Source organism: Pristiophorus japonicus, chromosome 10, assembly GCF_044704955.1.
Source record: "Pristiophorus japonicus isolate sPriJap1 chromosome 10, sPriJap1.hap1, whole genome shotgun sequence".
NCBI lineage: Eukaryota > Metazoa > Chordata > Chondrichthyes > Pristiophoridae > Pristiophorus > Pristiophorus japonicus.
The window spans coordinates 187,360,049-187,387,223 of record NC_091986.1 but is presented as its reverse complement, the minus strand read 5'-3'; the positions used below and the strand labels follow the sequence as shown (position 1 = coordinate 187,387,223).

The 27,175-nt window shown below is 41.4% G+C and overlaps 1 protein-coding gene across 1 annotated transcript in view; it reads right to left on the bottom strand.

Moving 5' to 3' along the window:
- LOC139274656 (F-BAR and double SH3 domains protein 2-like) overlaps positions 1-27,175 on the bottom strand; it is a 270,480-nt gene that overhangs the window by 41,086 nt on the left and 202,219 nt on the right. Inside the window, exons 8-11 of the mRNA XM_070891334.1 lie at positions 22,808-22,903; positions 17,509-17,580; positions 8,709-8,825; positions 8,140-8,244 (exon numbers count right to left, since the gene is read on the bottom strand). Coding sequence (XP_070747435.1) covers positions 8,140-8,244; positions 8,709-8,825; positions 17,509-17,580; positions 22,808-22,903 — 390 coding nt within the window. The remainder of the gene's footprint in view (positions 1-8,139; positions 8,245-8,708; positions 8,826-17,508; positions 17,581-22,807; positions 22,904-27,175) is intronic.

Below are 27,175 nucleotides of genomic sequence, written 5' to 3'. Positions count from 1 at the left end.
ACATGCCTGCAAAAACCTCTTCTCGTCATTCCAGAAGGGCTGAACATTGATGGAGTGGATTCCCTTGCGGTTAACAAAGATTCCTTGCTGGTCGGGGATTGGGGTGGGGGGGCTGAGCCTGAAGGTTATGTGCATGTAAGGGGCCACCCATTTAAAATTGAGATTGAGAAATTTCTTCTCTGAGGGTTGTAAATCTGTGGAATTCACTGCCTCAGAGAGCTGTGGAAGCTGGGACATTGAATACATTTAAGACAGAAATAGACAGTTTCTTAAATGATAAGGGGATAATGGGTTATGGGGAGTGGGCAAGGAAGTGGAGCTGAGTCCATGATCAGATCAGCCATGATCTTATTGAATGGCAGAGCAGGCTCGAGGGTCCATATGGCCTACTTCTTATGTTCTTATGTAATCGATGGCACCCTGCAGCACTGATCCTCAGACAGGTCAATGAAGCTGAGCCTCTGTCTCTACAATATCTGGGGTGGGTAAGGCCTTCTGCGAGCATGCCCCCTCTATTGCCCACCTGCAACTCCTTCCTTAGCACACTCCACTTCTTCACTCTGACAGAGTGCAGCTAGAGCAGCACCCATAATCAAATTCTCCTTTTTCAAAGCATCAAAACCACAATACGAAGCAAATCGTTATCACAAGATCGCAACCCACAATGATCTGCGAGAGCACCTGTGTGAGTGCAGCAACTTTATTCAAATTGGGCCTAATTTATTTTCAACGCAATGATCAAGTTACAAACAATCCACACATGTGAAACACGTGCTGCACCAGTTAAAAAACATTGGTGCCATGAGCCTCTCTGGAGTGGGAGAGTCATCGGTCCCGATAGTCGCCGCTGTTAATATCGCGGTGGCTGGAAATGCGGCGGGATCGCCCATTCCGACATGTTAACCCATTGCGCGACCCATTCCTGCCTGTTGTTGCGGGGGGGAGGGGGGGAAAGAGAAGGGAAGCGTGCAGGGAAGGTGGATTAAAATCAAGGCCATTTTCATGCATCATTGGTCTACCCAAGGGCAACCATCTCTTGCCTTTAATGGTTGGTACATTTGTACAGCTTAAAGAATGTGTGAATATCTGAGAAGGTGGGGAGGGAGAAAGGCGGGTAAATATATTTTATGTTGAACACGCTATATGTTCCACTCGTAAGCAGATTCTCTCCATAACCTCTTTTTCCATTACATTGATGACTGTGCTGGTGCTGTTTCCTGCTTTTGCCCTGATAAGAGAATTTCATTAATTATGCTTCAAAATTCTAGCCATTCCTTACTTTTGTGGTCCATCTCAAACACTCCCCTTCCCACAGTTCTCTCTCTGAGGATGGGCTTATCACTGACATCTATTAGAAACCTGGATTAGATATCTGGATTATATTTCTTCCTACCCCAATTCCTCGGAGGACTATTAGTTTCTCCAACACATCTATTCTAATGATACCACCTTCCACAACAGCTTTTGAAATGTCCTCAGCTGAGGATTCACTTCCACCATGGTAGACAGGACCCTCAACCTACTGCCATCTCCAATATGATACTTTCACCAAAGACATGTTCCCTTCTCTCCACACATTTGAAATGGACTATCCCCTCTGTAACAACCTTCAATCATCCCTACTATCTTCTCCCTTTCTCCAAAAATTTCCTGTGCAAGTGCTGGAGTTGCAAAACCTACCCATTCACCTCCTGCCATACAGCTGTCCTCACTCCCAAACACTCCTGGCTGAGACAGTACTGACTCCAAAGTAGTACATTTAATTTGCTGCTCACAGTCTGGTCTCATCTACACTGGGGAGATCAAATGCAGATTTGGTGACTACTTTGTTAAATACCTTTGTTCTGTTCAGAAGTTCGACCTGGTCATTTGCCCTTTGAATTCCCCATGCCATTTTGACCTCTGTCTTTGGTCTTCTATGCTGTTCCATTGAAGCTCGATGCAAGCTCGAGAAACAGCAACTTATCTTATTATGCACACTGCTGCCATCTATCCGTAATATTGACTCGAATAACTTGAAATCTAAACTCAAGTTCCCACTTTCTCTTCATCAGGAAGTACTGATGGTGGGATGGATGTGTTGGCCTTTTTGGGAGAGATGGACTGGTGTTTGAGTTGGGGAACCTCTGTCGCAATACTGTGCTGGCAGGGTGGTCTGCACCTTTGGTATCAATCTGCCTTTCTTCTTCCAGGCTGCTTAAGCCTGCTCTGCTTTGCCAGTTTTTTGTGCTTGCATTCCTTCTGCCATTCTCCCCACCTCCTCAGCTATTCATGCATCCTTGGTGTCTCTCAAAGGTCTTCAATTTATTTTGATCATTCTGTCTCCTACTGTCTCATGCTATATTGTTTCTGCCATTTAACCATCTCCTATATTCCATTTAATCACTTTAAAGTAATTTTATGTCTTCTCGTGTGCATGTTTTCCCCCTTCTCTTTATGTCTCTTTTTAAATGCTGTTGATCTGTACTAACTTCCAGTTCTGACCAGGGATCCACACCTGAAACATTGGCCTGAATGGAATTCCCATAAGCATCATCGGAATCTCCTTTTTGATTGGTTGACAGAGCCACGTGATCCCAAGGACACTTTTGAACCATGTGCGCCCCTGGGATCCATGGGCCTTTACACAGGCAAATGCCTGGAGGCCCAGGGCCCGAAGAGTCCGAAGCTCCGGAGACACCAGGTAAGTTCAGATTTTTTTCCCCGGTTCGGAGGCATGTTCTTCTGGTACGGCTCTGACCGTAAATTCAGGGCTGTTAACTTTTCTGTTGTTATCACAGATGCTGATTGACTGGCTAAGTGTTTCTAGCATTTACTGTTATTGTTTCAGATTTCCAGCATCTCTAGTTTTTAAACTTTTGCCTCATCTCCCTTTTTCTTTTTCCTGTTGCAATGATCAGGCTTATAAATTCCAAGCTTGTTGTCACAATCACGACCAACTGATTTATCGCATCTTATCTCATTCCTTTGGTGTACAATAGGCCTCGACTCTTCACCTAGTTTCTCAATTCAAAAAGTCCACAGATGTAACTAGAAAGACAGGATTTTATGGTAATGTTCAGAAATTTACAACAGCTTGCAAAAAACCTAACCTACTAAACACACCTTTGTGTTCACAATATGCACATTGTATTCTTTGATACACTTGGCCAAACACTGATTGCCAATTGCAGTAGTTATCTGTAACAATCACCATTCATTCCAGCTGACGCAAATTAGAAAGCAGCCTTATAGATAGTGATAAAACATCATCTGTTTGAATCAAGGTCATATGTATATATAGCAGAGATAAGAAAGGTGTAAAACATTTAAACAAATTATTAATTGGTGAACATAGCTTCAGTACAGTTGAAAGCAATTTAACTGTCCAGTTCTTCTGTGATTAATATAATTATTGCCAGCAAAGTAATGCAAGTGATTATAAAAGCATTTCCATGCATCACTCTGCTAGACAGTTAATTTGTGTGGTGTAGCTGCAGTATTCAATCTGTTTATTGATCTGCTCAGATAATGGCCTCACCAAAAGCCACCTGATACAAGCTCTGCCCTTTACGCCGTGCTGTAGATTATGCAATGTTTTAAACTAAAGGAGGATTAAAAACACATGCTTTAAACTTTCGGAAAATGAGTACCAGGTACCTTAATGACACATCAAATATCAGCGCATTCATTGGAACTTTTCTTCTTGCTTCACAATTTTCTATTCTCTTCCACCCCCACAAATTCAAATATTGAAATTTAAACTGAATTAAGACACCAACAAAAGTAAATTTAAAACACCTTATTTTAATTAATTGTAGTTTAGAATTCTAATATGAACAGAAAAAAAATCAGAAGGATTTCCTTTGTTAACATATGAATTGAATCATACTGCTAATAATGACATGACATTAAAATTTGGAAGAGTTCTTCTATCATGCAGACAATAAATCTCAAACAACAAATGCTTATAAAGTGCCTTGGTTTGAAATATTTCCTCACCTCTTGCAACAAATACCAATCACAGACATTCTTTAGATCGTCACTAATCTGCTCACTGAGTGCTACTAATCTTTCTCAGTCGTCAACCACTACAATGTATGCAAGATTGGTGTACGGAAATCTGCTATTTTCTTCAACTTTTAGTGAGAAACAACTCCCCACCTCAATGGCCTGAGTGCATGACTCAACAGCAACCTTCGTAGCTGATTTCTTCACCTGCTTGTAGGAAGCAATTCCCCTCCTCAGTGGCCTAAGATCATGACTCATTCTCTTCAATTATCTACTTAACTGATATCATCTGTGGAGCATCCCCAAATGACATAATTGGAAACTATACCGAATGACGTCCTTTCCTGCTCTGAATGTCAATGACGAACGTCATGAACCTGGAACATTCAGCACCAGCCCAATAGGTATATTAAGCATCAAGCATCGCCTAACTCTGTACATCTCTTAATTTAAAAACAAATTCCTTAGATGGGAAGAGTACTTCAAATTAAAAAAATCTCCTTTCCCTTCAGTAAACTTGTAAGTTGTACATGGACTACATACAGCAGACCTCTCAAAGCACTGGAGAAGTACCACCAGCGATGCCTTCGCAAGATCCTGCGAATCCACTGGGAGGATAAACGCACTAACATCAGTGTTCTTGCCCAGGCCAGCATCCCCAGCATTGAAGTACTGACCACACTCGACCAGCTCCGTTGGACGTGTCCACATGCCTGACACGAGACTCCCTAAGCAAGCGCTCTACTCAGTACTCCTACACGGCAAGCGAGCTCCAGGTGGACAGGGGAAACGTTTCAAGGACTCTCTCAAAGTCTCCTTGGTAAAGTGCAACATCCCCACTGGCACCTGGGAATCCCTGGCCCAAGACCGCCCAAAATGGAGGAAGAGCATCCGGGAGCGTGCTGAGCATCTCAGGTCTCGTCGCAGAGAGCATGCAGAAATCAAGCGCAGACAGAGGAAGAAGTGTGCAGCAAACCGGGCTCCTCCCCCACCCTTTCCTTCAACCACTGGCTGCCCCACCTTTTAGAGACTGTAATTCCCACATTGGACTGTACAGCCACCGGAGAACTCACTTTTAGAGCGAAAGACAGTCTTCCTCGATTTCAGGGGACTGCCGATGATGAAGTATGATTTTATAATGAATAGAAAAATATTTATAAGTTTTAAAATTATACTACAGGTTGAACCTCCCTTATCCGGCACCCTCGGGACCTGGCCCGTGCCAGATGAGGGGAGGCCATCAGCCCGGGGACGGGGGGGATGGGGAGGAGGAGGAGGAGGAGGAGGTTGCCGGTGATTGGCGTATCGAGCGGGGTCCAGAGGCGTCGGCAGATCGATCGGGCCCCGAGGTGTTCTAGGTTGAGGGGGCTTCTGCTTCTGATCACTTTCTTTCTAATAAGTGTGTTGATTTTCTGTTTAGGTGAATAATTTAATTAAATCATAAAGGAAAGTATCATCGTTGTACCTAAAAAGGGAATGGGAAGCTTAGGGGGGGGGCGGAGTTCTGCGCATGCACCATCCGGGAATGGTGCCAGACGAGGGGTAGTGTCGGATAAGGGAATCCCGGATAAGAGGTTCAACCTGTATAAAATTCTTTTAAACATTTGAATGAACTGCATTATCAAATAGAAGAAAATAATAATCTTATTAGAGTTGAACTATTGTCCTTGGATATACTTTACAGACATTTACGCTTTTCCCGATTGGTCATTTTCTAGCTACACCCATGTACATATTGCCCCTTGGCGATTTCATCCGAAAACACAGCATCAGTTTCCACATGTTCACTGATGACACCCAGCTCTACCTCAATACCACTTCTCGACCCCTCCACGGTCTCTAAATTGTCAGATTGGTGTCCGACATCTAGTTCTGGATGAGCAGAAATTTTCTCCAATTGAATATTGGGAAGTCTGAAGCCAGTGTTTTTGGTCCCCGCCACAAACTCTGCTCCCTAGCCACTGACTCCATCCCTCTCCCCAGCTTCTGTTTGAGGCTGAACTAGACTGTTCGCAACCTTGGTGTCATATTTGCCCCTGAAATGAGTTTTCGACCACATATCCGCAGCATAACTAAGACCGCTAATTTCCACCTCCGTAACATTGCCTGTCTCCGCCTTTGCCTCAGCTCATCCGCTGCTGAAGCTCTCATCTATGCCTTTGTTGCTTCTAGATTTCACTATTCCATGCAATCCTGGCTGGCCTCCCACATTTTACCCTATGTAAACCAGAGGTGATCCAAAACTCGGCTGCCCGTATCCTAACTCGCACCAAGTCCCGCTCACCCATCACCCCTGTGCTCGATGACCTACATTGGCATCCGGTTAAGCAATGCTTTGATTTCAAAATTCTCAACCTTATTTTCAAATCCCTCCATTGCCTCGCCCCTCCCCATCTCTGCACTCCTCTAATTCTGCCCTTTTGAGCATCCCTGATTATAATCGCTCAACCATTGGTGGTCGTGCCTTCTGTTGCCTAATCCCTGCTTAAACCTCTCTACCTCTCTTTCCTCCTTCAAGACACTCCTTGAAACCTACCTCTTTGACCAAGCTTTTGGTCACGTGCACTAATTTCTACTTATGCGGCTCGGTGTCAATTTTTTAATCTCAATACTCTTGTAAAGTGCCTTGTGACGTTTCACTGAGTTAAAAACGCCATATAAATACAAGTTGTTGTTGTGGTTACACCCAGTAAATCAATTCCTCAGGATGAGCCTTTATTCTTTACGGCACAGTTGGATATTTTGGGTCATTATTTGTTGGAAAAATGCTTAAGGAATTGGATAAAATAAATGTTTAAGCATTTCCTACAAGGTTGCTGGAGTAAATACTTATTTAAACCAAATATTTGATAAGTAAAAATAAAATTATTGTGCTTCCTTGTGGTTCAGGGAAGTCAGTCAGTCAGTAACATGAGCCATGTGGATCAGAAGATGCCAGGTTCAATGCCTAGCCTTTGCTGAGTTTGCTGATCTCTGAGGATTTTCCAATTGGCTTAAGCATCCGTGGCTCAGGAGAGAAAAATTAATCAGAGCTCCAGACATCATCCACTAATCAACTACTTGAATGTGTGTGAGGGGCATTTGGTGATGACAAGATTGGACTCATCGGCAATACTTGCCCCACCCCCACTGTCCAGGTTTTTAAACAAATATTTATTCTGGTTTTTTTTAAAAAGAGAGTTAGTCAAGTCAGAACTTCCCTTTGTTGGGAGTCTCTTCCATTGATTGCTATGTGGGTTAAGGGAAGGGAGATTCGCCTTTCTTAAAGCTGACCAATTTTGTACCATAATCATCCCTATTTCTACAATTGCAGCTTAAGTTGAAAACCTTAAGATTCGTACATTTTGAACAACAAAGTAATCTCAAGTCTCAATATTCTTTTCTCTTGGAAAAAAGGGCCACCATTTTTCTGGGTCCCCTTTCATAACTTGGATCCACAAATCCAAGAATCATCTTCGACATCATTTTCAAATGCATTAATGTTCCTTTGAAGGTGGCTGTATCTGTTTCAGATATTTTCTGTGCAAGTTAATCATTTTCATGCAATTTAATTGCAAGAAATGTGCTCCATCAATTTTGATTTCCTTTGATTTAGCAGCTGCTAAGTTCCTTGGGCCTGTCCAAAACACTGGTTCCCACCAAAACCAATGGAGCAACTCCAGAATGTGCACAAAATGGTATGTTCCCACAAGCCAACCAAGAGCTTACCTTTAAAAGACAAGGGTTAGATTTATCTTTGCTAAGTCGCAGTTATTTATTACTACTATAAACATGTACTTTTACTGCCACTGTTCATAAACCCAGAATTAAAAATGGACCTTTTCAGTGGGGTTTGACACATTGATATAATCATTAGTGCCGTTGTACATTATGGGAACAAACAGTAAAAAGAATTAACCATATCTAACATAAAGCATGCTTTTCTATCTTGATAACTAAAATATTTCTTGATGGCAACTGCAAGTAAGGAATACAAACATATGCACACATACACAAACACACATCCCAAAATATGTTGGCTTATATTTTCCATTCATTGTGTTTACTACATTTGGCTAAGAAAGACACAAGCAAATAAAATTACCAGATGTGTTAATTAATTTGTACTTTTTTTGGCAAGTTCATATTCTGTCCTCCAATTTCCCTTACCTCCGCCTTCCGAATAGTCTCTCTAGCTTCTTCTACTTTTTGTTCCAATTCAATTCGCCCTTGTTCTGATACCACAGTTCCAGTAGCCTTTAGATCTTCCAGGGTCTGTAAATTAAAAAAAATAAATCAAATGACCAATATATAAATCAAAGTAAATTAGGCCAAATCTGTGATTCTGCTTTGTCAAAGATTGAAGGAAAAACTAGTACAGCACAAAACAAGAGGTGTCGCAGTATATCACCAAGTCAATGATGCGACTTTGACATTTCATGTGGGAATAGGCTTTGACGGGTAACGAGAGCTTTGTTGCCAGAATGTGAGTAACCTGGTCTTATTGCGGAGGTCAATGGAGCTGTGTACATAGGGGATAGTGGTATAGATTCATTTCTTAAGTGAACCTAAATCAGTTCTGGTGCCTGCTATGAAGTCAATTTTGCTAAACAGGCATAATGTGAGCTAGAACAAGTTTAATTTTCAGACTGTCGCTCTAAACTAGACTGGGTTTGTTCAGTCATGAACAGCCAAACTCTTAATTCAAATATGATAGAATATTTGCATTTTTCACTTACCCTCTGACTATGGATGATTGTTTTATGTTCTCGTGCAACACGTGTTGCCCATTTACGAGCTTCCTTGTTAAGGCTGTGTTCCTCAGTGGTCCCAGATTCATGCTCCAATTGCCGACTCTGTAATATTTAGTGCTACTTATTAACAGGGTGTCAGAAAGGATGACGACCACGGACACACCTTTGTTGGTTTCTTTAGAGAAATTTGTTTGCACCCAATAAACCTTTTAACGCCAATTGGTTAACAGTGTGTTTTTTGAAATCTCTCTTACATACCAAGGAATATTAGAAATTACTTTGTTAAAGTTGTGAAGAGAATATGCAGAAGAGCAGGAGATATTTCTGGAATTGCGACGGGGAAATTGATTCATAAGTATTGCATTATGAAACGGCAAAATAATTATATTTTGAAAATTATACTGTGATTTCATATTTGAATATAATGGATAATCTTTGCATATGTAAAAGTTTATGTTTTGTATCACTGTTGAAAAAAGCTTCTATAATGGAGGCATCTTTAGTATAAAATGCAACATGGGATTGATAATTAAAATATAAACCATTTATATCTTTATGCTTGTTGGATAGACAGAATTTGGCAATTCCACCAAGCATCATTATGTATCCTCTATTTATTTCAGTGGAAAGCATTGGGGGATGGGGTATGGCAAGATGGGAGGGCGGGGGGGGAAGAAAAGAGACATTTTATAAAATATGAAATGCAATCTCTAGCCTCCTATTGTTATGTGATTGATGTAAAGAGTGTAACCCTAGCCATGCAAGAAGTTATTTCATGTGTGTGTTGTAGATTTGATTCTGGTTAGAAATGACAACATAGTATAAAGCAAGAATATGTAAAAAAAAAACTGATGCCGCTCTTCTGCTTACTCTCCTGAATGTCAGTACCAAACCCACAGATTGAGGCAAATGGGAAAGTAGCAAGCTTTACCGTACACCAGCAGCATGCAAAGCACCATCACACCAGGCTGTGTCACCATTACTCTTCATAATCCATTACTACAGGCTCACATTCTTACATGGATAACAAGCAGGGTGAAACAAAATTCACCCTCAACTCTATTTCTGTTCTTTGGGCTTGCTAATATTTTGGTCTTTGGTCAAAGTCTAATATTACAGTGCATATCCCTTAATAATATCCTGGTTAACTGTAGAGGAACCTGTAAGCAGTACTTTTAAGAGCAAGTTGTTGGAAAGACTGTTTATTTAATAATAATCCTGCATCCAGTGCGTGTCTGTCTCACTCCAAACACCACACATACAAATTTCTGTCACACTTCAAATAAAAGGCAAGTCTGACCTCAATCACCTAACTGACCTGAGGAAGGCATACATTCCTTTTAATTGACCTTGCGAGTCATATTTTTAAAAATTGACCAACAGTGTGCTATTTTTATTTCTATCTTACATGCCAAGGAATATTAGAATTTATTTTGTTAAATTCGTAAAGAGAATATGCAGAAGAGCAGGAGAGATGTGTGATGGTGGAATATGTTTAAAAAACCTACTCTGACTTCTAATTGATCAGAGGATTTGCGAAGGCCAATTACCTCTAGCTGATCTGAGCAACTTCCGTAAACTGCAATTGATGCTAGGTCAATTGTTAATTTTAAATCTGAGATTGATAGATTTTTGTTAACCAAAGGTGTTAAGGGATATTGGGCAAAGGTGGGTATATGGAATTGGGTCACAGATCAGCCATGACCTCATTGAATGTCGGAACAGGCCTGAAGGGTGAAATGGCCTACCCCTGTCCTTATATCCCTACAGTCAAAATATTCATCCTGCTCTTCAATATAAACAGTTTTCAATAATACCTACTTTAATTGAATCAAGAGGTCATCTACTGACATGGTATGAATCTACAACAACTTGCATTTATATAGTGTCTTTAATGCAGTGAAACATCCCAAGGCACTTCATTGGAGCATAATCAGATCAAAATTGGCACTGGGCCAAAGGAGGCGGCATTAGAACAGGTGACCAAATATAAAGAGATAGATTTTAAGCAGCGTCTTAAAGGAAGAGAGAGATGTGAAGAGGATTGGGGAGAGAATTCCAGATATTAGGGCCTAGCGGGATGAAGGAAGTGGGGGATGCACATGAGCTTTTACTTCTCTGACCAACCTGCCATGTTGGACATTGCTTTTGACAAGGTTCTACATGGCAGGTTGGTCTGAAAAGTAAAAGTGGAAAGTGGCAAGTTGAATCCAAAATTGGCTCAGTGCCAGGAAGCAAAGGGTAATGGTTGATGGGTGTTTGTGTGACTGGAAGGCTGTTTCCGGTGGGATTCTGCAGGGCTCAGTACTAGGTCCATTGCTTTTATATTAATTATTTAGACTTCAATGTAGGGGGCATGAGTAAGAAGTTTGCAGATGGTACAAAAATTGGCCATGTGATTAGTAGTGAGGAAGAAAGCTGTAGACTGCAGGAAGATATCAATAGACTGGTCAGGCGGGTAGAAAAGTGGCAACTGGAATTCAATCTGGAGAAGTGTAAGGTACTGCATTTGGGGAGGGCTAACAAGGCAAGGGAATACACAATAAATGGTAGAAGTGTGGAGGAACAGAGAGACCTTGGAGTGCATGTCCACAGATCCCTGAAGGTAGCAGGCCAGGAAGATAAGGTGGTTAAGGCAGCATACGGGATGCATGCCTTTATTAGCCGAGGCATAGAATACACGGAGCAGGGAGGTTATGCTTGAACTGTATAAAACACTAGTTAGGCCACAGCTGGAGTACTGCATACAATTCTGGTCACCACATTACAAAAAAGATGGGTTTGTACCCGAGCGGGTACAAAGGAGATTTACGAGGATGTTGCCTGGATTGGAGAATTTTAGCTACGAGGAAAGGTGGGAGAGGCTGAGGTTGTTTTCTTTGGCACAGAGGAGCTGAGGGGAAATTTAATTGAGATGTTTAAAATGATGAGAGGCCAAGATAGAGTGGATAGGAAGGACTTATTTCCCATAGCAGAGTGATCAATAACCAAGGTCCTAGATTGAAAGCAACTGGTAGAAGGATTAGAAGGGAGTGGAGAAGAAATTTTTTCACCCAGAAGGTGATGAGGGTCTGGAACTCACTGCCTGAAAGGGTGGTAGAGGCAGAAACCCTTGTCACATTTAAAAAGTACTTGGATACGCTTGAAGTGCCGTAACTTGCAAGGCCACAGACCAAGAGCTGGAAAGTGAGATTTGGCTGGATAGCTCTTTCTCGACCGAGACAGACACAATGGGCTGAATGGCCTCCTACTGTGGTTTCTGTGAGGCCAGAGTTAGAGGAATGCACTCCCTTCTAATCCCTCTACCAGTTGCTTTCAATCTAGGACCTTGGTTATTGATCACTCTGCTATGGGAAATAAGTCCTTCCTATCCACTCTATCTAGGCCCCTCATCATTTTAAACACCTCAATTAAATTTCCCCTCAGCTCCTCTGTGCCAAAGAAAACAACCTCAGCCTATCCTACCTTTCCTCGTAGCTAAAATTCTCCAGTCCAGGCAACATCCTCGTAAATCTCCTTTGTACTCTCTCAAGTACAATCCCATCTTTTTTGTAATGTGGTGACCAGAACTGTACTCCAGCTGTGGCCTAACTAGTGTTTTATACAGTTCAAGCATAACCTCCCTGCTCGTGTATTCTATGCCTCGGCTAGGGCTGGAGGAGGGTATAGAAATAGGGAGGGGCGAGACAATGGAGGGATTTGAATAAGAGGATGAGAATTTTAAAATTAAAGCATTGGTGGACCTGGGGCCAATATAAGGCAGCGAGCACAGGAGTGATGGGTGAACAGAACGTGGCGAGAGTTAGGATATGGGCAGCAGAGATTTGGCTGAGGCCAAGTTTATGGACTGATGGGAGGCCAGCCAGGAGAGTACTGGAATAGTTGAGTCTGGAGGTAACAAAAGCATGATTAAAAGTTTTAAAATAAAGTGAAATGAACAAATAACAATATTGCTTAGCTGCTAATAAATCAATACTCCCCCCACCTGCCCCTCGCCCCCAAAAATAAACCATCGAGAACTTTTATTGGAGTTAAATAACATCACTCTGTTTCCTCCTGGCTTTGGGGAGTTGCAAACTTATCTCAGTTTGGTCCCCAACTGCGTAGTGGGCAAAAAGTTGCAGTTAACAGCCAGTTGCTACATTTTGTCCACCTATTTAGCCTCCCAGGGAGAAGTTACTGGATTCAAGGTTTAGACATGTAATAAAACCAACAAAGCAGTTTCTGAATTTTATGACATATCGCTGGCATTTTTCATAGTGCTTATAAGAAATGAAAGGACTTATATACAGCATGTTATTGGTGAGATCAGCTTCCAAGAAAAGTGATGTCTGAATGTCAAGTTATAACCCAAAAAGACAATAGAACAGAAAGCTGCCACATGAATTCTACAATTATTCCAGTCAAGCATAAAAATGCACACAGCTTGGAGACAACTATCTCCATATCAGTCTGGTGCCAGTATCTATAAATGGAAACGTCAGACAGACTGCTGAATTGCATGTATGCATTCATGTAGCGTCAGAAGTCAAAGTGACAAAAGGAGGTGATTGCATTGCAGCTTGTGATGCAGGCCTGTGAGACTCTGTTCTTCATGACTGAGCAATGCTGCAGCATAAAACCAGTAAAATTAAAGGGAAATGTGAAAGTATCTTGCTTGGCCGGACTAAAGACAAGCTAACAGTTCACTTTCTAGAATGAATTAGATGTTATGTGAAAGCACTACAATTTCCAGGACTCAAAAGGTTATACAAGGCAGATTTTTCTGGGTCTGACTTCCTGTATAATTCATAGGAACAACTAAATATGATAGTCAGTAGTCAGTTAAAGTAATTTGGATGTTATTTCGCCTCTGTGCTCACAGACCTAAACTAGCTCTTGGTTAAGCAACGCCTCGATTTCAAGATTCTTATCCTCGCTTTCAAATCACTCCATGGTCTTGCCCCTTCCTATCTCTATAACCTCCTCCAGCCCCACAACCCCACTCAGATGTCTGTGCTCCTCTAATTCTGCCCTCTTGAGCATCCCCGATTACAATCGCTCAACCATTGGTGGCCATGCCTTCTGTTGCCTAGGCCCTAAGCTCTGGAATGCCTTGCCTAAACCTCTCCGCCTCTTGAAGGAGGAAAGAGACACTCCTTCAAACCTACCTCTTTAGTCACCTGCCCTAATTTCTCCTGATGTGGCTCGGTGTCAAATCTTTTGTCTCATAATACTCCTGTGAAGCGCCTTGGGACGTTTCACTATGTTAAAGGCACTATATAAATACAAGATGTTGTTGTTATTTGTGTATTAAATTACATTCAGCTTCCAAATCGGAATTTTAAAATGAAGAACCTATTATTCAGTAGCCCCAGAAGAACATTTTTGTCACAACTAACCCACTGAGCACCAAGGGAGCATTCACTCCTTCCTCACTTTGAAAAAGCGTCTATAAAAATTGCCATAGAAAAGCAGAGTGTAAACAATATTATCTACAGGTTTTCCTCTATTTCTACAATTGTTAAATTTACACTTGATTCTTCCAATACAGGTTTTAATACGAAAGAGCTAGTTTCTAATAACATGATAAACTATCCAATTTAGTGCTTAGAGTTACAAGCATTATGAACTGCTGAAAGAAATTTCAAACATTGGCCTGGATTTTCCGGTCAACGGCGAAAGGTGGCGCTCACCGCTGAACTCGAAGAAAGCTGCGCACAAAGATTTAGCAGGCTGTGGCGTCCAGGAACAAGTGAAGTCAACAAGCAGGCTGAGCTGCCAATCAGATTGAAAAATTCTTACAGACCAGGAAGTAAAAAGCACTGATCATTCACTTTTAATCATTTTACAGAGGGTGGAATACATGGGATTAAGGTAGAAGCTGAAATATCAAACTTAAAATAAAAATATAGTTTTATTATTTTAAAAAGCGATGGAACTTTTTATCAGGGAATGGAGGGAATGACACTCCAGACTTCTAAAATTCGTTTTTCAGGGCCAGAGAGGTGGTTCATCAGTAACTATGACTTGGTACACTTGGGCCCAAATTTGGTCAGGAGTTGCTCAGTTTTTTTTTGAGCAATTAGATTTTTCTGGAGTATCTTAAAAATCATTCTGCACATTTAATTTGCGGCAGTATAAGTGAGAAGTTAGGATTTTTTTTTTGTTTCATTTTTTTTCCCCCAAAAGGGGGCGTTACCAACCACTTACGCTTGTTTTGGCCATTTAAGCCAGTTTGGACAGCTAATAGTTGCTCCAAACTAACTTAGGCCAGCGTATGTGGCCACTTGTGACCGCACAGAAAACCCTTGCGGAGAGATAAGAAATCAGTGCAGGCAAGTACAATCTAAAGCAACAAGCACTAAATAAAGCACAAAAATAAGCATTCAATAATAAAAAACACAAGGGACCTGAGAGGACCTGTATCTCGCACCAAAATTTGCAAAGCACAAAAAGTAATAAGCAGTTAATTAATAAAAAATAGAAGGAACCCTGTATCTAAAGCACCAAGACCAAAGTAATAAGCAATCAATAATAAAAAATAGAAGTCCTACCAAAACACGGCCCAGGAAGGCAGTGGGTCGCCGATGAGTGAGCCCATTCGGCCAGGGATGGGGTGGCACGCTTCGGCCCCTCCCACACAGCCTGCAGCACACTCTCAGATTCTGGGGGCCGGGACCTGGCTCCGCCCCCGAATCTAGATGCCACGCTACGCCACCATCGACGAGAAGCTGGGGAGCGGCCAAACTCGGCCCGAAGATTTTTGACGCCCTTGGAGTTCTACAAAAGCGGTGCACCTCTGGTGAGTGCGCCAGAAATCTGTACTGGCCAAATTTGGGCCCAATGATCCTGCTAAACTGCATGTTCTGGGACGCGCAGTCATCTGCAGGGTCCCGCACAGGCTGCTCACTGGCTTTTACATTATAAATACCGCGCTGTGCAGAAATTTAAAGGGACTGCGCATTAAAAGAACTAGGCCGTGCAGAACAAAGTATAGCTTACAGGGAACATTGCTTAGTACGCCATTAAAAACTCAGTCACACCTCATTCATCAAGGCATAACTTTTTCCAAAGGATTTTACAATGAGAATAGTGCGTTTAAAAAGTTGAAGTTCATGTCAAATCAGTGATTTCTAATGATTGCATCAGCAATTGCGTACCCTGTGGAGGAGCAGGGCATCACTGATGGCAACTTCTGGATTTCTGACACAGTAATGATGGCAATCGCTGACAGTTTTGCCGTCATTACAACCACAAATTCCGGGCCATTATTTCACAGACCTCAAACAGAAGTTAAGATCAAATTAACAAGGGGACAACTTCAGCTTTTTCCCAAGGCAGCTCAAACAGATTTCTAAAGTTTCTATTCATAGAACGAGAGAGAGAGAGAGAGAGAGAGAGAGAGAGAGAGAGAGAGAGGGAGGGAGGGAGGGAGGGAGGGAGGGAGGGGAAAAGAGGGGAGACTTTATGACCATCATTCTATTTCCTGCTTAAGTTACCATTCACCTTCACTTGACATTTTCATTTTTCCTGTTACAGGTCCGATTTACTTTGGGGCTTTATGCAAGTTAAGAATCTGATTGTTGAGTAATCCTTCTTTCAATAATTCAACATAGAAGTTTTGTTCAATAGAATGGTTCTAATTTTTTTTCATTTAAACTAGTTCACATCAAAGGAGTGGCTGCAATTTTCTGATACGTTACCTTCAATAGGTCAGTGATATCATCAAGTAAAAAGTCAGTAAAGTTATACTGCAGTGTGGAATGTATGTCAATTACACCTCTGTTCCTTGGCATCAGTCAATATATGTAGTTACTGATAGTGATCCAATGAATTGTTAAGCTTTAAGGATATAGTGGAAATTTGCATCATGATTTCCAATTATAATTTCCATATTATCATTGAAAAAGAATTTCTAATGATATCTTCATAGAATTTTTGATTGCTATCCCAAAAGCTGGTATGAAATTATTGACACTGCAGACTTATGCTGATCACAACTTTCAGTACCCACTTATTTTCCATGCATCAAATGGTCTGGCATAATCTAACAGGATGCTTTGTGTGAACCAGGCTTCAACACTGAACTTTGCACGCAAAACTGATTACATAGGTTAGAGCTCAAAATCTGAAAACAAGGTTTCTAAGTGCGAGTCACAGAAGGAAACCAGCAAAAATTAAGTAATCCACCAAAGATGGTCATTACAGACAGGTATTATTGTAACTCGAAATAAATTGGTAATAGCCTTGCGCTTAATGCCGTAAGAGTGCATTGCTAAGCTTTCTAATTGGGAAAGCAATAGAAATTCTTACTTAGCCAATCAAAAAACATTTAAATCACCTTCATTTACAACTGGGTCATCAAAAAAAAGAAAACAAAATACTTGACCAGTTGGCAAAAAAATCCAGTTCCATTTAGCATCCTGCTAGATTATACATCCATGGAAGTAACACGACTATGTCATATGCCACAGGATTGTGATACAATAAGATCCCAATATAAAAAAAATGATGTTGAATACTAATTAACGGAATTTAACGTGGAACAATCTTATGACATATTTATATCACATCTGGGGCAGTGCCAAATTTACTGAAGCAATTGACCAATACAAGTTGCCAAAGTACAAATGTTTTACATTTGATTTTAAATGCCAATTCACAAGCTGCCACCATTTGTGCAATGGTGATTAGGTAGCGCAGCCGCCAGGAGCTGTCATTGTTGCCAAATAGATGTCATTTTTGAACACATGCACACCAAACTACCACCACAGGACACCGAGTACACAAAGGCTGTGTGTACCTCTGCTAAAGTCATTCGCAAAGTGCTGACGGGTGAGAGATCAATGTCCACAAGCTGCACTGTATTAAAACTCTGAGCAACAAAAATGTTAATAGGACAAAATGGACATGTTAGCTTTGACAGAGTGGTTAGGAAAAAAAACAACTTATCTACAAGTAAACAAGTGGCTTTTAACATTTATTAGCACACATGCAAACCATCCGACATATCCCAAAACAAGACAGCATAATCACATTAACTCAAAAGATAACAGAGGAAAAAAAATAAGCTTCTAAAACAAAAGTATTCAGGGATAAATCTACAATAAAAACAATTGGGCAACTTGGACAACAAAATTGAGTTTTTTGTCTCGACAATCATAAACTAAGGGAATACATTATTTTTCTGTACATCCCCACGTTCAGAAAGCTAAGTTTGTGAGCATATTTGTGACTAATCATTTAAAGCACCATTGTCATATGTGCATGGCATAGGTATAGGAAAGAAAGATTAATGTTTAGAAGTAGAACTGAAGCATCTGATAGAGGAACATAACATACAAAATAACATCTGTATGTTAATATATTCTACAGAAATAGCTGACTGTTGATGTATTTGCTAGCAATTAGTTTTAAGTGTTGATATAGAAACAAAACTGATGGGATGAAACTTTCCTCCAATAGCCATAAGGCAAACAACATTAAATTAATTTGGACAGTCTCAATGCAGTTCCCAATAGTGCCAGAGTAAAATAAGCCATAATTCAGCACAAACTTCCACTAAATTGGCAATCTCAGTCAGATAGTGGCTAGTGCAGGATATAGAAAAATTCACATGTGTAGCAGATGATGGATGATCTGTTGAAGATGGGGCTGAGTAGAGGGAGCTTCACATTTCAGCTAACTGGTGTTAAGCCTGACCTGTTGATACAGGCAGCGAGTATCAAAAACAAAAAGGGTAAAAAGGAAAAACCATTTGGGATTGCTCATGACCATCCCCTAAAAGAATCTGATCAGCATTAAATAGTTTACCAATAAGGTGAAAACTATATTTAATTTGGACAACAAACATAGAACTAGAGGACACAAGTACAACATTCACATCTAAAGTAAAGTTCTAGATTAGAAAATAAAATTGCCCCCACAGGACAGAGGGCATGTCCAATAGACAACCAGAGAAGGCCATTCATTTGGGATCAACTGAAAAAAATAAACTATATTGTTTAATTCGGTATGATTTGACCACTTAGTGGAAGTAGGTATTTGTTCTTTCCAGTAATTGAAATTCAGAAGTGAGAAAATAGATGTATTACGTTGCATAAGAGAAAGGAAAACTGTGAGAGTGGAGAGAGCGAGCCAGAAGAAAAACAGTGCGTGAGGCAGAGCACGAGCTGAACGCAGAACACCGAGAAAGAAACTCAAAATTGAAGTCACTGCCGCAGAGAGCGCTGATTGGTGGGTAACAGTTTAGTTTATTTCATTAAATTCATTTGATGGTAGTTTCCATTGTGTTTTCGATTGATAGATATCAATTCCAGAGTTTTAGTTTTATCAATTCCAAAGTGCTTTACAGCCAATGCAGTACTTTTGGAGTGTAGTCACTGTTGTAATGTAAGGCAAGTGGAGTGTGTTACAGTAGGAGATCATCCAGCCAACAGTGACCACAATATAATTTGGTTAGAGTCATTATGGAAATAGACCAGAAAATATCAAAGGTAAACATGCTCAACTGGGGAAGAGCTAATTTCAGCGATTTAAAAAGGGACCTCGCACAGCTAGATTGAAAAAGGCAATTGCAGGGTAAAGCAGTAACAGAGCAATGGAATGCATTCAGGGAAAAGATAATTCAGGTACAAACTAGGCATATTCCTTTGAAGGAAAAAGGTAGATCATCCAAAGCTAATGCGCCCTGGATGACAAAGGAAACAACAGTTAAAATAAACTGAAAAAGGAGGCTTACGACAAATGTCCGAAGCAATATTCAGTTAATAACCAGGAATATTATGGAAAGTACAGGATGGAATTCAAAAAGTTAATACAGGAAGCAAAAAGAGGTTGAGAGAAAAGATTAGCAAGCACCATTAAATTGAATCCTAAAACTTTTTAGAAACATATAAAGTACAAGAAGCTAGCTCGGGAAAAAGTTGTGCCTATTAAGGACCTAAAGGGAAATCTTCATGTAGAGGTAGAGGACATGGCTAAAGTATTACTTGAGTACTTTGCATCGGTCTTCACAAAGGAAGTGGATGATATGAAGGTTATGCTAAAAGAGGAGAGTGACGTTATGGACAGGATAATAGTAGATAGAGAAGACGTACGAAAAAGATTAGCATTACTGAAAGTTACTAAGTCACCTGGTCCGGATGGAATGCATCCTAGGTTGCTAAAAGAAGCAAAGGTAGAAAAAGAATTGACATTGGTCACAATCTTCAATCCTCATTGAATACAAGAGTGGTGCCAGAGGGCTGCTAATGTACCACTATTCAAGAAAGGAGAGAGGGATAAACCAGGAAACTACAGACCAGTCAGCCCAACATTGGTGGTGGGGAAGTTATTGGAAACCATCATTAGGGACAAAACAAACTTTCATTTGGAAAGGCATGGGTTAATCAAGGAGATTATTTTTTTTAAAAAGGCAATTAGTGCTTGACTAACTTGATTGAATTCTTTGATGAGGTAACAGGGAAGGTTGATCAAGGTAGTGATTACAGGAGTATATATGGACTTTAGGAAGGCATTTGACAAAGTGCCACACAGGAGACTGGTTAAAGAAGATGGAAGCCCATGGAATTAAGGGGAAAGTAGTATGGATATGGAATTGGCTCAATGACAGGAAGCATAGCGGTGGTGGAGGAATGTTTTTCAGACTGGAAGATGGTTTGTAAAGGTGTTCCCCCAAGGGTCCGTTTTGGGTCCATTACTCTTTTCAATTTTTATAAACCGCCTAGACTCGGGTGCAGGGAGCAGCTTTATAAGGTTTGCAGACGATACTAAACTTGGCAACGTAGTAGTAATGAGAATAGATGTAGACTTCAGGATGACAGACAGGATGGTTAAATGGGCATAAGCATGGCAGATGGATTTCAATGCAGATAAGTGTGAAGTGATTAACTTCATGGCAAACGAGCCAAAGGTGGGCAGAGGAAACGTTACAAGGACACCCTCAAAGCCTCCCTGATAAAGTGCAACATCAAAATGCCTTCGATAAGGTACCCCATAGACTGATGAACAAGGTCAGAGAATGCGGAGTCAGAGGATAAGTAGCAGAATGGACAGCGAGTTGGCTTCAAGACAGAAAACAGAGAGTAGGGGTAAAAGGTAGTAAAAAGGGGGTAAAATCACGTGGCAGAAGGTGGGTAGTGGTGTTCCACAAGGATCAGTGCTGGGACCACTGGTGTTCACAATTTATATTAACGATTTAGACTTTGGAATCAAAAACACAATTTCTAAATTTGCAGATGACGCCAAATTTGGGGGTGGGGGGTGGTTAGTCAATACTGAGGAGGACTGCAACAAATTACAGGAGGACATTAATAAACTTGCAGAATGGATATATAATTGGCAAATTAAGTTCAACACTGAAATGTGTGGTATTACATTTTGGTAGGAAGAATAGGAGGATGTGAGTCTAGCTGGGGTAGAGGAATAAAGGGATCTCGAGAGTAAAAATACACAAATCTCAAAGTTGACACAGATTAGCAAGGCCATAAAGAAACAAGCACTAGGGTTCATTTCGAGGTGTATAAAATTGAAAAGTAGGGAAGTTAGGCGAAACCTGTATTGAAGTTTGGTTAGACCACACTTGGTAGCAGTGCACACAGTTCTGGTGGCCATATTATAAAAAGGATATTGAGGCACGAGAGAGGGTGCAGAGAAGATTTACAAGGATGATACCAGCAATGCGAGGGTATACATATCAGGGAAGGATGAATAGGCCGAGTCTCTTTTCTCTTGAAGAAAAACTGAGGGGCGACCTAAAAGAGGTCTTTAAAATTATGAAAGGTTTGGATAGAGTGGATACAGAGAGAATGCTCCCACTTGTGGGGAAGAGTATAACTAGAGGCCATCAATATAAGACAGGCACCTAGAAATCCAATAGGGAATTCAGAAGAAAATTCTTTACCTAAAGAGTGGTGAGAATGTAGAACTCGCTACCATAGGGAGTGGTTGAAGCGAATAGTTTAGATGCATTTAAGGGGAGGCTAGACAAGCATATGAGGGAGAAGGGAATAGAGGGTTATGCTGATAGATTTAGAAGAAGAACGGGAGGAGGCTCGAGTGGAGCATAACTGGGTGGGACAAATGGCATGTTCCTGTGCCGTAATCAAACTAATCAATAATTTAAGGTTCTAAGTCGGCATCAGTCTGATGACTCCCAATTTCACTCTCATCCATTACATCAAAAGTTTCAAAACTGAATTCCTCCCCGACAGTCTTCTCTGAAATGCATACGGCTCTCTGTTTGAAGAACTAATATGGAACTGTAAAATGCAATCTTTTTGTTTAAAACTTTAAAAAAATTTGTTCCAGGATGTGCAAGGCCCATCCCCAATTGCCCTTGAGAAGGTGGTGGTGAGCGGCCTTCTTGAACCGCTGCAGTCCTTGTGGTGAAGCAACTCCCACACTGCTGTTAGGGAGGGAGTTCCAGGATTTTGACCCAGCAACAATGAAAGAATGGCGATATATTTCCAAGTCAGGATGATGTATAACTTGGAGGGGTACTTGCAGGTGATGGTGCTCCTGTAAGCCTGCTGCCATTGTCCTTCTAAGTGGTAGAGGTCGCGAGTTTGGGAGGTGCTGTCGAAGAAGCCTTGGCAAGTTGCTGCAGTGCATCTTATAGATGGTACACACTGCAGCCACGGTGCGCCGGTGGTGGAGCGAGTGAATGTTGAAGGTTGTGGATGGGGTGTCAATCAAGCGGGCTGCTTTGTCCTGGATGGTGTCGAGCTTCTTGAGTGTTGTTGAAGCTGCACTCGTCCAGGCAAGCAGAGATTATTTCATCACACTTCTGACTTGTGCCTTGTAGATGGTGGAAAGGCTTTGGGGAGTGAGGTGGCGAGACACTCGTAGCAGAATGCTCAGCCTCTGACCTGCTTTTGTTGCCACAGTATTTGTGTGGCTGGTCCAGTTAAGTTTCAGGTCAATGGTGACCCCCAGGATGTTGATGGTGGGGGATTCGGCGATGGGGTTGCCGTTGAACATAAAGGGAACTGGTTAAGACTCCCGCTTGTTGGAGAATTAGGGAGGATGAAGGGCACATTTCTACCAGCTTATCTTTCTGCTATTACAAATACATACTTGTGAATAATCTTGTCTCTTACCATATCATTGTCACTAGGCTGGAACTGGAATGACTGAGGTTTTTGGAATACTGGATTTTCCTGGAGAAAAAGCTGCAGATTGTAATCTCGCAATCCCTAAAAAGAAATTATCACAAAGTAGTATTATCAACAGATCAAGAGAGTTTAGCCACATCAGTGTCACTCAGCTTTTAAAGAACATATGAACAGCACCTTCTGTACTGCAATACTGTTCCAATTACATTATATGATTCAATAACTCCAAGTAAAATTACTTGTATGCTGAAGGCTTATTACGCAAATGTACGGCATACATCATAATTTTGCGCAGCCAAAGATTGCAGATACATGCATCTTTGCTTGTGAGCATATTTATAGCTTTATTTCCCCCTCAAAATTTAAGCAAACACACAGTGACCAAGATTTAGTACTGCATGAAGAATTTTTTCATTAAGTACAGAATTAAAACAGCTAGGTCACACACTAAAGCAAAGCAAATACAAGTTTGGACAAATTGCTTTCACACCTATATTGGTTGGCAGAAAACATTGAGTTGAAGAATTTTAGATTCTAAGGGGCCGATTTTCATCAAGGCCTCCGTCCGCCCAAAGTGCTGCCAAGGTACCGGACTGTACTTTGGGCGGGATGTTCATGGCCGAGGTCCCTCGAAGGTCGGCGGGCGGCAAATGGACAACGTACACTGCCAATCTGGGCAGCAGCGGGCAGAAGGTCTCATTCTCGGCGGCAGAGACGCTTGCCGTCCAAGTGTCGCCGAGGATGGAGTCAGGCCCACGGAGGGTTGAAGATCTGGAAGAAAAAAAACGGCAATAAAAAATACAAAAACTATCCGAAGACCTTCAGGGGGAATCCCATGCAGGGAAGTCACTGTTGAAAATTAAAAAAAAATGTTCACTTACCTTTTTTCAGGTTCTTCAGACTTACATAAGAACATAAGAATTAGAAACAGGAGTAGGCTATCTAGCCCCTCGAGCCTGCTCCGCCATTCAACAAGATCATGGCTGATCTGGCCGTGGACTCAGCTCCACTTACCCGCCTGCTCCCCATAACCCTTAATTCCCTTATTGGTTAAAAATCTATCTGTCTGTGATTTGAATACATTCAATGAGCTAGCCTCAACTGCTTCCTTGGGGAGAGAATTCCACAGATTCACAACCCTCTGGGAGAAGAAATTCCTTCTCAACTCGGTTTTAAATTGGCTCCCCTGTATTTTGAGGCTGTGCCCCCTAGTTCTAGTCTCCCCGACCAGTGGAAACAACACCTCTGCCTCCATCTTGTCTATCCCTTTCATTATTTTAAATGTTTCTAAAAGATCACCCCTCATCCTTCTGAACTCCAACGAGTAAAGACCCAGTCTACTCAATCTATCATCATAAGGTAACCCCCTCATCTCCGGAATCAGCCTAGTAAATCGTCTCTGTACCCCCTCCAAAGCCAGTATATCCTTCCTTAAGTAAAGTGACCAAAAATGCACGCAGTACTCCAGGTGTGGCCTCACCAATACCCTATACAGTTGCAGCAGGACCTCCCTGCTTTTGTACTCCATCCCTCTCGTAATGAAGGCCAACATTCCATTCGCCTTCCTGCACCTGCAAACTAACTTTTTGGGATTCAAAAAGTTTCATGTACAAGGACCCCCAGGTCCCACTGCACCGCAGCATGTTGTAATTTCTCCCCATTCAAATAATATTCCCTTTTACTGTTTATTTTTCCCAAGGTGGGTGACCTCACATTTTCCGACATTGTATTCCATCTGCCAAACCTTAGCTCATTCGGTTTAAATCTCTTTGCAGCCTCTGTGTCCTCTACAGAACCCGCTTTCCCACTAATCTTTGTGTCATCTGCAAATTTTGTTACACTACACTCTGTCCCCTCTTCCAGGTCATCTATGTATATTGTAAACAGTTGTGGTCCCAGCACTGATCCCTATGGCACACCACTAACCACCGATTTCCAACCCGAAAAGGACCCATTTATCCCGACTCTCTGCTTTCTGTTAGCCAGCCAATTCTCGATCCATGCTAATACATTTCCTCTGACTCCACGTACCTTTATCTTCTGCAGTAACCTTTTGTGTGGCACCTTATCGAATGCCTTTTGGAAATCTAAATACACCACATCCATCGGTACACCTCTATCCACCATGCTCGTTATATCCTCAAAGAATTCCAGTAAATTAGTTAAACATGATTTCCCCTTCATGAATCCATGTTGCGTCTGCTTGATTGCACTATTCCTATCTAGATGTCCCAGTATTTCTTCCTTAATGATAGCTTAAAGCATTTTCCCCACTACAGGTGTTAAACTAACCGGCCTATAGTTACCTGCCTTTTGCCTGCCCCGTTTTTTTTAAACAGAGGCGTTACATTAGCTGCTTTCCAATCCGCTGGTACCTTCCCAGAGTCCAGAGAATTTTGGTAGATTATAACGAATGCATCTGCTGCAACTTCCGCCATCTCTTTTAATACCCTGGGATGCATTTCATCAGGACCAAGGGATTTGTCTACCTTGAGTCCCATTAGTCTGTCCAGCACTACCTCCCTCGTGATAGTGATTGTCTCAAGGTCCTCCCTTCCCACATTCCCGTGACCAGTAATTTTTGGCATGGTTTTTGTGTCTTCCACTGTGAAGACCGAAGCAAAATAATTGTTTAAGGTCTCAGCCATTTCCACATTTTCCATTATTAAATCCCTCTTCTCATCTTCTAAGGGACCAACATTTACTTTAGTCACTCTCTTCCGTTTTATATATCGGTAAAAGCTTTTACTATCTGTTTTTATGTTTTGCGCAAGTTTACTTTTGTAATCTATCTTTCCTTTCTTTATTGCTTTCTTAGTCATTCTTTGCTGTCGTTTAAAATGTTCCCAATCTTCTAGTTTCCCACTAACCTTGGCCACCTTATACGCATTGGTTTTTAATTTGATACTCTCCTTTATTTCCTTGGTTATCCACGGCTGGTTATCCCTTCTCTTACTGCCCTTCTTTTTCACTGGAATATATTTTTGTTGAGCACTATGAAAGAGCTCCTTAAAAATCCTCCACTGTTCCTCAATTGTGCCACCGTTTAGTCTGTGTTTCCAGTCTACTTTAGCCAACTCTGCCCTCATCCCACTATAGTCCCCTTTGTTCAAGCATAGTACGCTCGTTTGAGACACTACTTCCTCACCCTCAATCTGTATTACAAATTCAACCATACTGTGATCAGTCATTCAGAGAGAATCTTTTACTAGGAGATCGTTTATTATTCCTGTCTCATTACACAGGACCAGATCTAAGATAGCTTGTTCCCTTGCAGGTTCTGTAACATACTGTTCTAAGAAACAATCCCGTATGCATTCTATGAATTCCTCCTCCAGGCTACCCCGTTCGATTTGATTTGACCAATCGATATGTAGGTTAAAATCCCCCATGACTACTGCCGTTCCTTTTTCACATGCCTCTATTATTCCCTTGATTATTGTCCGCCCCACCGTGAAGTTATTATTTGGGGGCCTATAAACTACACCCACCAGTGACTTTTTCCCCTTACTATCTCTAATCTCCACCCACAATGATTCAACATTTTGTTCATTAGAGCCAATATCAGCTCTCACAACTGCCCTGATATCATCCTTTATTAACAGAGCTACCCCACCTCCTTTCCCTTCTTGTCTATCTTTCCGAATCGTCAGATACCCCTGTATGTTTAATTCCCAGTCTTGGCCACCCTGCAACCACGTTTCTGTAATGGCCACCAAATCATACCCATTTGTAAAGATTTGTGCCATCAACTCATTTACTTTATTTCGAATGCTGCGTGCGTTTAGGTAAAGTGTTTTAATACTAGTTTTTAAAACCATGATTTTTAGTTTTGACCCCTCCTGCAGCCCCTTTATATTCATACATATTGTCCCTTCCTATCACCTTGTGGTTTACACTTACCCCAGTGCTACTCTGCTCTGTTGCCTCCTGCCTTTTGCATTCTTTCTTGGGGTCCTGTTCATTTGCGCTCTCACCCACTCGAACTAGCTCAGAGCCCTCTCCTGGGTTCTGAATACTCCTCACATTGAGGCACCGAGATTTCAGGCTTGCCTTTTTATGACACTTTGACCCTTTAGAATTTTGCTGTGCATTGGCCCTTTTAGTTTTTTGCCTTGGGTTTCTCTGCCCTCCACTTTTACTCATCTCATAGAAACATAGAAAATAGGTGCAGGAGTAGGCCATTCGGCCCTTCTAGCCTGCACCACCATTCAATGAGTTCATGGCTGAACATGCAACTTCAGTACCCCATTCCTGCTTTCTCGCCATACCCCTTGATTCCCCCAGTCGTAAGGACTTCATCTAACTCCTTTTTGAATATATTTAGTGAATTGGCCTCAACAACTTTCTGTG